Below are 12,938 nucleotides of genomic sequence, written 5' to 3'. Positions count from 1 at the left end.
GGGCGGGGGGGGGCAGAATTTGCTTTATGAAGTGCTGCCTATGAATAGCAGCACTTCATTAGTAAACCCCCAACACCCTAATTACCATCCTTACTTCGAAGGAAGGTGGTAGTGTAGACAAGCCCTAGATGAAGAAGTGCAAAAAGTGCAGATGTTCTCTTCAATCATTTTGATTAAGGGTAGAGGTAAAAGCAGAGAGAGATGGATCTTGGAGGTGAATGCCTGGCTATGAAAATGGTGTTGCAAGGAGAGCTTTGAGTTCCTTGACCATGGGATGCCATTCCAGGAAGAAGGACTGTGAAGCAGAGAGAGGGTCCACCTATCAAGGAAGGAGAAGAGCATATTTGGCTATAGACTGGCTAGCACAGGGTCTTAAAGTAGGTTTGAAGGAGGCAGGTGACCAAAGCCCACAGTTAAGTAAAGGAGACGTGGGAGGAGATTTTTGAATTTGGGGGAAACATGGGATGTAAAAGTAGGGACAAAGGAGAGACAAAAACAAGAAGGGGAAGGAGTGCAGGGGGAAATCAAGTCATTTTAGTAGCTGTCTGTATACTTAAATGAGAAATATGGGAAATAAGCAAAAAACTGGAAATGCTAGCAAATCAAACTAGCATCACACATTTGATGGGATACTATGCATGACTGGAATATTGGTATAGAAGGGTACAGTTTGCTGAGGAAGGACGGGCAGGGTAAAAAGGTGTGACCTTATATAGTAAAATGTGTATATATACACACTTGGATGGAGGCTGAAATGGAAATACATGATACAATTGTTGAAAGTCTCTGGATTAAGATAAAAATGGTAAAAACAAAGGTGACGTCGTAATTGTCTTCTTCAGAACACCAAGCAAGAAAGAAATGGCAGATGAGTCTTCTTTAAACTACTAACAAAATCATCCAAAGCCAGGACTTGGCTGCGATGGGGGACTCCAACTACCCAGATATCTGTTGGGAAAATAAAATAGCAGGACACAGATTATTCAATACATTCTTGGAAATGACCAGAAACTTTTTTTAAAAAAAGATGGAGAGCTCCTGTTCTAGCTTTGATTTCGATAACGAAGTGTCTGGCTGGGATTTGAATGTGGAAGACAGCTTGCACAGCAGTGTCAGTGAAACGATAAGAATTCATGATTCTAAGGAATGGGAGGCAGGAAAACAACACACTGAAGGCAACAGATTTCAAGGCAGAGGTGAGCAGACTTGGGTTGGTGGCAGGGAAGCATGTCTAAGGCGAAAAGCAGTTCCAGAGAGTTGAGCGCTTTTCAAAGAGCCAGTAAGGACACAAAAACAAACTAGTGCACCCCCATAGGAACCCTGCCCCCAGCTCCCTCACACCCAGCCCGGTCTGCCCTGTGTTTGAGTCTGTGTCCCTCTCCAGAGGGGCCATTGGGCTGTTGGTGGCAGAGTCCCTCAGGCTCGTTTACGGGAGGGCTCCATAGGCAGCGAGCTACCCCTGCCTGGGGGTACCCCCGCGCCCGCTCTCAGGCTCCGCTGTGCCTCTCCCGCTCGGTGTTTGGAGGCGGGGGGAGGGGGGGGGGGGCCGCTGCGCTGCAGAGGCACCGAGACACGTCCTCACAGGCCCCGCTGCCCTCAGCAGGGACAGCCTCAGCCTGGCACGCGGCCGCTTTCCCAGGAAGCTTGGACCCCCCGCGCTGCCGTCCCCGCGCGGTGCGTCCCGACTCCGAAGGCCGCGTCCCCACCCGCAGCTGATCAGAGCAGACCTTCGTCTGACCCCACCACCATGTCCGGCCTCGCTAAGGTCTCCGGCGTCCTCAAGTCGGTGGACTATGAAGTCTTCGGCCGGGTGCAGGGTAAGCGCCGGGACCTCAGCCAACGGTGAACGTAGCACGGCCGAGTGCGCAGGCGTGGTGACCGCGGTGTGTGGCTGAAGTCTCAGACCTCTGCAGCTGCGAGCCCCGGCGCGGCAGAGGTCTCTTGCCTTTTCACAGGGACTTGCCGGAGCGGCCTCAGCTGGGCAGATCAGAGGGGTCCGAAGTGTGCGAGGCGGGGCTGGCAAAGGCTCCTGTTAGTGCCCATCAAACGAGCGGGCCGGGTCGGGCCGGGCCGTAGTGATGTTCCTAGGCAGCGATCCCACCTCTCCCGTCCAGATAGTTTTCCCAAGGGGTTGCTCAGGCTGGGGTCCTCGCCGAGCTATAGCGTCACAATGCAGGTGCTTGATTAACACGTAAAAGTCTAGGAGTGTTCTTCTGCTGTATTGCTAAGAAGTTAAGACTAGGCATAGAGAATCCTTCAAAAGAAAGTCTTTAGAGAAGCAGAATTATAGGTAAGGCATTTTCTTCCATTATTTTTCTTAAGATCATCATAAGTAGGGCCCTACAATATTCACAGCATGAAAAATATGCCACAAACTGTGAAATCTGGTCTTTTGTGTGTTCTTAGCCTGTACTCTATAAATGTCATGGGAAAGGCCAGTGTTTCTCAAGTGGTTCTGGATACAAAAGGGAGGTTCAGAGGGGTTGCAGTATTACCACCCTTAATTCTGTGCTGCCTTTAGTGCTGGATGGCTGGAAAGAAGCATCTGTTATCTAGGCACCCAGGTCTAAAGGTGGGGCCCCACCAACAGCAGCACAGGCATAAGAATGGCAATACCATACTGTACTTCCCTTCTGTGCTGTTGCCTTCAGAGCTGGGCAGCTAGAGAATGGCATGTTTGGACTGGGCCCTCAGCTCTGAAGGTGACACCTCACCAGCAGCAGTGCAAAAAAGTAAGGGTGGCTATGCTATCCCATCCCATCCTTTCTGCCATCAGACCTAAGCTCTCAGCCAGCAGCAGCTGCTTTCCAGTTGCCCAGCTGTGTAGCCAGTAGCACCATCAGCAACAGTACAGAAGTAAGGGTGCATGCTCTCCCTCCTTACCCCCCAAACTTGCCAGACCCTCACCCAGGGGTCAGGACTCCTAGAATTACTACACCATGAAATTTGGGATTTAAAGATCTGGAATCATGAAAATTATGCAGTTGAAACACCTATGACCATGAAATTGACTATAATGGGACAAGAATTTGATAGGGCTGTAATAATGTAAAAATGTGTATGTATATCTAAACTTGACTTCCAGAATACAAATAGGTGCTTAGAAGTGTGATAAAGTTTTACAGAAAATTACTAGAAAAACACTTTAGTAATCATTTTAATTTAAGGACACACAAATTAGGTAACGTTAGTAGTAGCATTAAGTTTGTAAAATTAATCTTTTTTTTTTAAGGTGTTTGTTTCAGAATGGTAAGGCAGCATCCACTGTGCCAGTATTACATTACAACAGTGTGATATTTCCTGTGCTAAAAATATTGTAGGAGGACTACAGTAGAGCATGAAGGCATTTCACTGACATTTTCAGTCCTTAGCTGGCCAGTTAAGTATTGTGGTTTTGTTGTTTTTTTTTTTTTTAAATCATAGGTTCTTGTCGTAGTAGATACATGTTATAGAATAATCCTACTGTTAAAAAAGCTTCTTGTGAAAAAGTATTCATATTAATATTATTCAGTTTGTTTGTATCATAGTAATGCTTAGAGACTTCAATCAAGATAGAGATTATGTGTACAGTCACTGAATTTAAACATCATAGGTGCCTGACAATGCATTGACCTTTGGAAAATGTTAGTTTTGAGCCATTGAAGCAATGTGCATTCTCCTCTTACTTTTTCATGAAAATAAAAGTGCAATGTTGATTCTTCAGAGAATTAAAGAAATTAATGTACCACGCTTATGATTTTTTTCTCAAGATGATGCTTAATAAACACATGATATGAAAATTTGGTCTCTGCAGCTCAGAATCCATCCAAACTTTTCCACCTGTTCTGAACTTGCAGCATGAACATTACAATTCAAAAGAAAGGTAGAAACTCAGAAATCAAGAGGACACCTGTTTCACAGATTCGAAATAGCTAGAATGCTGTATTTTCTCAAAATATTCACTTATGTTTAATATTAAACATAAAGCTCTTTCAATACGTTTATATTTGTGATACAGCATACATATGAATTGGCCGAAGGACTTAGACTATAACATATGTCTTGAATTTAGTGATATTCATTCATTCTACTCATTCAGCTCTGGTCTTTCACAGGTACTTTGGGTTCCTGTGCTGAGTTGCCACCCTATGGCTATGTCTACACTAGCTCCAAACTTCAAGTTTACTAATGAAGCGCTGAAATACATGTTCAGCGCCTCATTAGCATGCGGGCAGCTGTGGCACTTCGAAATAGAAGCGGCTCGTCCCGACGGGGCTCCTTTTTGAAAGGACCCCACCTACTTCGAAGTCCCCTTATTCCCATCTGCTCATAGGAATAAGGGGACTTTGAAGTAGGCGGGGTCCTTTCGAAAAGGAGCTCTGTCGGGATGAGCCACAAGGCAGCAAGCTGCGTCAATTTCGAAGTGCTGCAGCCGCCCGCATGCTAATGAGGTGCTGAATATGTATTTCAGCACTTCGTTAGTAAACTTTGAAATGGCCATTTACATTTACATGGCCATTTCGAAGTTTGGGGCTAGTGTAGACACGGCCTATGAGATATATGCTCCCTTGGTTTTTGCTAAGTTACTGTTACATAGATTTGAACTTCTGAGTTATGTGGTTGGAAGTTATGATATCATCCCATACCTGTTTTATATTTAAGCAAAAACATGAATATCGAGTGTTTTGTGTGTAGAAACAAACAAATCTGTGGCTCTCTTATTTTGATGCCTTATTTTCACACAAATGAAACCAAATAGAGAACTTTAAAATTCCCTTTGTTACTATTTAGCAGATGTTACAGAAGATAGTAAAACATTGAAATTTTGCTGATAATATTTATACAGGAACCGTTCTCCAGTGAGCTAATAGATAATGATTATTCATTAGGGCAGTCTAGGCCAACCAGTTGAATGTGTATGAAGTGTAATAAAATGTAGTCCCCAGAGATCAATAGCTGAATCTTCCTGCAGTATATATAAGTATATAAAGATAGCCTCTCTACATATTATTGTATATTATTGTATTATTAAGCAACATTTAAAAGATAGGATGGAAAACTTCAACCATATATTTGAAAACTGCATTAAAGTTTACAGTTGTGGTGAGTCTACTCTGCAGTGCAGCTTGTAAACATCAGGTGCATACTTGCACACAGATTGTTTCTTCTTGATTGATTTAGAAAAGAAGTAGATAGTTGAAATACCTGTGACATCTAAATTTATGCAACTGTTGTATGAGAAGTAGACTATGTGTTGGCTAATATTGGTTGACTTGCTTTTTTATTCTTTGAGTAGGAATAATTTTTTTCTCAATTTGTGAGAGGTAGACATCCTATTTTGTGAAGTTTTGTGGTTTTAAAACATAAAGCAGTGCATATATTACTTATCTATGAGAAAGATAGATAATACAGAATGGCAAAACTTTGGAAAAAGGTGAAGATAAATTGATGTGGCTGAAGCTAGCATAGTAAGTTAGTAAGTGATAAACAGTCAGCATAAGCTCATTATAATAATGTGCTTCAAGAAGAGCCATATTAACAATCCAAGCAATTTACTGGACTTTGACCTTTATTGCAGCCACAGTTCCACATTCTTCTAACTTTTTTTGTTCCTCATTCAGTTTCCAAGGAAACGTGCTAATTATTTTGCCAGTTTGCTTTAAGATGGGATCTCAGAGCTCTTTTAAGGAAGTTTAGCAAATTCAGAAGTGCTTTAATAAAAGATAACGTTTTTACAGCCTTTTGGGGGGGTTTTTTGCTGCCAGTATTATTTCTTTGCAGCTATAGAGGTGGTGTGGAAGACCCTTGACCTCTGCACAAGAAAATAACATATGTTGAAAACTCTTAAAATGGAGAGCGTAGATTTTTTTTCTCTTCTTCCCCAAGATGGAACCATCAGTAGGTTCTGAGATATAAGAAAACCAAACCAAAGAAACTATATCACTACTTGCCTTGTTGCTAGTGCTGTAACTTGAAAGGGGAGCCAGGATCTGATGTTATGATGAACAATGATAAGCACTGGCTATGTCTAGACTATGAGGATTTTTCAGCAGGAGTTTGTGTAGGAAGATATCTTGCAACAACACTTCTGCTGAAAGATCACATCCAGACTGCAGAGCGGATTGAAGAGCAATCCGCTCTGTTGACAGAGGGCAGCCAGACTGTCCGCCGCTGTATTGGCAAAACAGCTACCCTGAACCACAGCAGGTGGGGTTGTGTGGTGTCCCAGAGGCCTTTTCTGTTGACAGAAGGCCTTCCAGAATGTCCAGACTGGTGTTTTTTGGACAAATCTCTGTTGACAACGGCATTCTTTCTCGTGGCAAGTGAGGTATGGCTGGAGACAAAAATGCTGCATTCTGGATGTTCCACGGGTGTTGTTGACAAAACAGCTGTTTTTCACACAACACCCTGTAGTCTAGATGTAGCCAAGGGGTATAAGTCTCACTTTGTTGTTGAAAAATTGGCTGCATCTGTTGCAAGTCCAGAACCAGCAGGAAAATCCTGATGTCTGATTAGGTGCATTAATATCTACAGATAATTTTAAGGAAGAGTTGGTTTTTCAGAAATTTATGAAAATGAAACTGGGGCTTTAAGACTACTGTATGTGCAATTTATGTATATCGTAACTGCTAGTACTGAATATACTGTGTGTATATTTTGTTTTATGTTTCAAATCAGTATACAGAAGATGAAGCTAGGAAAATGGGAGTAGTTGGCTGGGTTAAAAATACCAGACAAGGGACTGTTACTGGCCAAGTTCAGGGCCCAGAAGATAAAGTAAATGCAATGTAAGTACTTCTGTGTCAATGTGTATTAACCTCATTAACCTGTCCACGATATCAGTGTCTTATTGTAAAAATAAATCAAGATTGTTAGAAACATGCCATCTTGACTCTTGAGCAATTGTTAGCCTTCTAGTGTGTGGGAGAATTGGCAAGAGGGGGGAAAAAAGTAATAATAAAAATAGCAACCAAATAAGACACACTGACATGGAAAACAGAAAATTAGTAGGAAAACAGAACAGAGTCAAAAATTAATAGGACAAAATAAGGAGACGGACGATGTAAAGAAAAGAATGCCGGTTGTCCCAGGGCATAAGAAGAGGGGAAATGGAGGTGGGCATGGTGATAGGAAGGAATGTGTCTGCCTACCTATTCACTCTAAGTTGGATGATACAGTAACAACAGCAACAAAAAGTCTTGGAACAACTGCTGTAAAGTGATAGTATTTTCCATTGTTCTTCTTTGAGTTAATGCTATAACAGCTTTTATCAAAATGTCTGCTTCCAGCACCACGTGCTGAGCTATTCTTTTGAATTTAAAACTTAAAAAAAATTAAAACTATTTTTTGTGGGAAGTGCTAATCCTGTCAGCTTCCATACTGCTTGGCTGAGTAAAATAGACTTGTTTCCTCTGATGCTTAAATCATAGATTATGAACAAAGTAATAGATGTTTCTCAGTATGCAAACTCTTCCCATCTGTTTTTCAAGGTCTCTAATGCCTCCATAAGTTGTAGTAGAACTTTAAAAAGTTTGCAAAGGGATAGCTCTCATGTCTGAGGTGGTGCCTTTTGTTGTTGTCAGTGTGGTAATCCATTCATCTCTCTTTGAATTATAAAATGTCAGAATTGCCATTTGCAATCTGTATTATGCTCAACAGGGGTTGCAAGAGTCTTTCTGATAACATTTTTCAAGGTACTTCATGAACTGGGCATGCTCCAAAGTGTCTCCTTTTAGCATGGCACGTATAGTGTGTATCTCCACATGGGAATCAGATAAAATAATTCCTCTTTCTTGTCTCACTTGTCCTATCAAAACACACTCTGGGCTTCGGGCATTTGCACTTACATGGCCTTTCACAATACTTGTTATTAAGCAAGGCCTCATGCCACACTGAAAAGCAACAGAAGCTGGAAATAGAATATGGCAGATGCTTTGTTTCAGTACCCACCATGTCCCTTATTAAGAATCTCTCAAACCTATGTGATGTTGAGGCTATTCATGCATATGTTATCATTGTTTCAGTATGTTGTGCGTTCCCAAATAGGTGGCCCACAAATGATGACAGCGTACTCCTGCTGCCAGTTACTGTAGTTACTCTTTTCACTGCAATGATTGCCAAATGTGTTGCAATGCCAAAGGTCCCATGTTCACACCCTGATAATGATCCATCGGGGTGTATGAGCTACAATTGTGCATAATAGAATTTGCTTACCTCACATCATTAAGTGAACTTACATTTTGGTATTACAGTAGTGCTTACCTCCCCGTACTGTGATTGGTGCCTATTGTGGTAGGCACTCAACAAAAAACATAGTGAGAGAGTTTTCCTATCCAGAATGGTTTACAATCATAATAAGACAGATGAAGTAACTTGCCTAAGGTCATATAGCAGATCATTGACCAAATCCATACCTTGTAAGTCCAGCACTGTATGCCCTGGACATTGTTACAATTTGCTGGGGTGGGGGAGTAGGTGAAGTGTTTTTACTTGTCAGAAGTGTGAGATGTGACAGATGTTGCTGATGTTGACTTAGTGATGGAAGACAAAACAAAAGAATAGTAACAGAGAGAAAGCCGTACTAGTCTGTATACTATCAAAACAAAAAAGCAGTCAAGTAATACTTTAAAGACTAACAAAATAATTTATTAGGTGATGAGCTTTCGTGGGACAGGTCCACTTCTTCAGGCCATAGCCACAGAGAACCAAAAACAGTAATCAAGGAGGACAAATCAGAAAAAAAATCATCAAGGTGAGCAAATCAGAGAGTAGAGGGGCAGAAGTGGAGGGGGAGTCAAGAATTAGATTAAGCCAAGTATACAAACGAGCCCCTATAGTGACCCAGAAAATTACAATCTTGGTTCAAACCACATGTTAATGCATCAAATTTGAATTTCAAAGAGAGTTCAGTAGCCTCTCTTTGAAGGGTGTTGTGAAAATTTCTCTTCAGTAAGATGCAAACTCTTAAGTCATTAACAGAATGGCCCACTCCATTAATGCCGACTAACAGGTTTGTGGATCAAGAGTGTTTTTATGTCTGTTTTGTGCCCATTAACTCTTTGTCTGAGAGACTTTGAAGTCTGTCCCATATACAAAGCATCTGGGCATTGTTGGCACATGATGGCGTATATGATGTTAGTTGAGGAACATGAAAATGTGCCTGTGATTCTGTGAATAACCTGGTTAGGTCCAGTAATGGTCTCTCCAGAACAGATATGTGGACAAAGCTGGCAGCGGGCTTTGTTGCCAGGAAAAGTCCCAGGACTGGTGTTCCTGTGGTATAGACTGTGGCTGTCAGTGAGAATCCTCATAAGGTTGGGAGGTTGTCTGTAGCAGAGAACAGGCTTGTCACCTAGGGTCTTCTGGAGTATGGCATCCCGATTAAGGATAAGTTTCAGGTCTTCAATAATTTGTTGCAGTGGTTTTGAGTTGGGGGCTGTAGGTGATGTCCAGTGGTGTTCTGTTCTTGGCTTTTTTGAGTTTATCTTGGAGTAGCTGGTCTCTGGGTATTTGTCTGGCCCTGTTGATTTGTTTTTTTATTTCTCCTGATGGGTAATTCAGGTTTATGAATATTTGGTAAAGATATTGTAGTTTTTGGTCTCTGTCAGTAGGATCAGAGCAAATGCGACTGTACCTAAGGGCATGACTGTAAACAATGGATCTAGTTATGTGTGCAGGATGGAAGCTAGAAGGGTGTAGATAAATATAGCGATCAGTGGGTTTCCGGTAGAGTGAGGTACCGATCAGGCCACCCTTGATTTGTACTGTAGTGTCCAGGAAATGTGTCTCTTGCACGAAGTAATCGAGGCATAAGTTGATGGTGGGGTGCAGATTGTTAAAGTCTCTGTGGAATTTTTCTAGAGTCTCTATACCATGGGTCCAAATCATAAAGATGTCATCAATGTATCTTAAGTAGAGGAGAAGTAATAGGAGGAAGTGAGAGGTGTGTGTGCAGGGGATGGTGGCAGTTTGGTGTAAAGGAAGGAGGGAGTTGTATTATGCAAGGAGAATGATTTAACAAAAGGCACAGTCGTGAATGGTAGAAAAAAGAATGGAGGGGGTGTTCAGGAACTTGTTCATTATCCATGTTCCAAAATTTCTCAGTATGTTTTGGCATTTTAAACTGAAGAATATCTGATTGCTGCAGCCAAACAGATATGACTTTTTCTGTTGCTTTCAACCCCTGTTCAGGCAGGACCAAAAGGAACAGGTTTGTTAAAAGAAAGTTTCTGTGGCCAAAAAACCTGTCACCTCTGTCATATGTTCTCTTTAATTCAGGCGCACCCTTGCTTCTCAGGCAAGAAAGTCTACCCCCCAAAAGAGAAGTGATAATCTCTCAGAGAAGGGAAGTGGACAAAGTGATTCCAAAAATTGTTTGCTAATTTATTGCAGAATACTGCCTTCTGTAGGTATTTCTCATAGGAAAAAATAATAGGCCACAAAATATTGTTAGTCCATCGTATGTTTCAGATAGGCAATTTCTGTTCCAAAGTGTTAGGAACTAACTCATATTTGCTATTGTAAAACACATAAAATTATATTTATTTTGCTCATTCTGTAAATGTCAAGTCTTTAAAGATGAAGCTAAATTATTTTTCATCATTATTCCTTAATTTATGTCACTTTCAGTGACTCTCCTAACACACTTGGGCTACGTCTACACGTGAAGCCTACATCGAAATAGTCTATTTCGATGAGTAACGTCTACACGTCCTCCAGGGCTGGCAACGTCGATGTTCAACTTCGACGTTGTGCAGCACAACATTGAAATAGGCGCTGCGAGGGAACGTCTACACGCCAAAGTAGCACACATCGAAATAGGGATGCCAGGCACAGCTGCAGACAGGGTCACAGGGCGGACTAGCGCTTCCGGGGCAACAGCTAGCCACTCCCTTAAAGGGCCCCTCCCAGACACACTCAGCCTGCACAGCACGTGGTCTGAGGAGCCATAGGCACACAGACCCCGGGCAACGCAGGCATGGACCCCCAGCAGCAGCAGCAGCAGCAGCCAGAGGTCCACCCAGCCCTCCCGGCAGGAGCAGGGCTTGCCCTGATCCATGACATGCGGGAGGCAGCTGAGCACCTCCTTGCTACACCAGAGGAGGAGCTGCCCCCAGGGCAGCAGGGCTCAACCCCCAACCCTGCAGCACCCCGCCCCCCCCGCCTCACACACCGGCGGCTGTGGAGCTACCCCACCAGCACCGACTGGTGGGAGCGGCTGGTGCTTGAGGAGTGGGACAACGACCGCTGTCTCAGGAACTACAGGATGAGCCGGCAGACATTTATGGAGCTGTGCCAGTGGCTCACCCCCGCACTCAGGCACCAGGACACTGCCATGCGGCGTGCCCTCCCTGTGGAGAAATGGGTCGGCATCGCTGTCTGGAAGCTGGCCACTCCAGACAGCTACCGATCCATGGGACAGCAGTTTGGTGTCGGCAAGGCCACCGTCGGGGCTGTCCTCATGGAGGTAAGAGAACCCACGGGGGGAGGGCAGGGCAGGGGAGGGGGGCCCGGGCAGAGGAGGGCAGGGGAGGGGAGGGGAGGGGAGGGCGGGGGAGGGCAGGGCAGGGCAGGGCAGAGGAGGGCAGGGCAGGGGAGGGGAGGGCAGGGCAGGGCCACGCACACCCTGCTCACCCCTCATTGGTGCTCTCCCATGTGCTTTCCCTGCAGGTTGTGCGTGCCATCAATACCATGCTCCTGCACAGGCTCGTGAGGCTGGGGGACCCAGATGCCACCATCGTGGCCTTTGCCACCCTGGGCTTCCCCAATTGCTTCGGGGCTCTGGATGGGACTCACATCCCCATCCGCGCCCCGCATCACAGTGGAGGACGCTACATCAATCGCAAGGGCTACCATTCTGTGGTCCTCCAGGCCTTGATGGACAGCCGGGGCCATTTCCAGGACATTTATGTGGGCTGGCCTGGCAGCACCCACAACGCCCAGGTTTTCCGGACTCGGGCCTGTGCCGCCGGCTGGAGGCGGGGACCTACATCCCCCAGCGGGAGATCCCTGTGGGGGACACCACCATGCCCCTCTGTGTCATCACAGATGTGGCATACCCCCTCCGGCCCTGGCTCATGCACCCGTACACGGGCCATCTCTCCACTAGCCAGGAGCATTTCAACCAGCACCTGAACCACGCGCGCCAGGTGGTGGAGCGCTCATTTGGCCGCCTGAAAGGAAGCTGGAGATGTCTCCTGACCCGCCTGGATGCGGGCCCCAACAACATCCCCCTGATTGTGGTTGCCTGCTGCGCCCTGCACAATTTGGTGGAGAGCAAGGGGGAGACCTTTTTCCAGGGCTGGGCTGTGGAGGCCGGCAGGGCCGACGTGCAGCCACCCGCTGCCCCCAGTCAGCAGGTGGACCCCGAAGGGACCCGGGTCCGGGAGGCCCTGCTGGCCCACTTCGATGATGAGGCCGCGGGGTGAACTCTGCCAGGCCCCCCACTGCCCACCCCTTCCTCCACAACACTCCCTGTCCCAACGCCCACACCATGGAGCACCCAACCACGCCCCCCTCCCACTTTTCCTGGACAAATGACAGCACGCACTTGTGGCTGAACTTAAACTGCTTTTTCTTTTAGAACTTTTTTTTTTAACTATAAATAAAACAAGAACAAACTATATACAACGTGTGGAACAAAAGTTATGTGTACAAATAAAACAATAGTAATAAAAAAGTTTGTTCAGTAATAAAAAGAAAACCAGGGATGATAAAGGGGAGAACTATTTACATGGGGGGGACGGGGCAAACGGGGGGCACAAATTAATAAGTCCCAACTATATACAAGGGTGGGGGCCATGTCCCGGGCCCCTTGCCCCTAAAGTCCGGCACTGGGCGTGGGCGGCCGGGAGCCCCGCCGCGGCTGCAGCCCTGTCCGGGGCTGGCTGGGGGCGGGGCGGACCGGAAGATATGCCCGGCGAGTCTCAGCTGGCTCCAGGGGTCCCTCGGCGCTCCGG

General features: G+C 45.2%; 1 protein-coding gene across 4 annotated transcripts in view; it reads left to right on the top strand.

The window, feature by feature from the left end:
* Positions 1 to 1,612: 1,612 nt before the first annotated feature.
* ACYP2 (acylphosphatase 2) overlaps positions 1,613 to 12,938 on the top strand; it is a 110,015-nt gene continuing 98,689 nt past the window's right edge. The window contains exons 1-3 of one of the 4 annotated variants that reach the window (XM_074989517.1): positions 1,613 to 1,817; positions 3,233 to 3,249; positions 6,658 to 6,767. In XM_074989517.1, the coding sequence (XP_074845618.1) occupies positions 1,748 to 1,817; positions 3,233 to 3,249; positions 6,658 to 6,767 (197 nt within the window). In that variant the 5' untranslated portion in view covers positions 1,613 to 1,747. The remainder of the gene's footprint in view (positions 1,818 to 3,232; positions 3,250 to 6,657; positions 6,768 to 12,938) is intronic. The other 3 variants (XM_074989518.1, XM_074989516.1, XM_074989519.1) reach the window with 3 other exon arrangements.

Source organism: Carettochelys insculpta, chromosome 3 (assembly GCF_033958435.1).
Source record: "Carettochelys insculpta isolate YL-2023 chromosome 3, ASM3395843v1, whole genome shotgun sequence".
NCBI classification, from domain to species: Eukaryota; Metazoa; Chordata; order Testudines; family Carettochelyidae; genus Carettochelys; species Carettochelys insculpta.
Note: the sequence above shows the minus strand (reverse complement) of the source record. Positions and strands in the feature narration are given on the sequence as shown.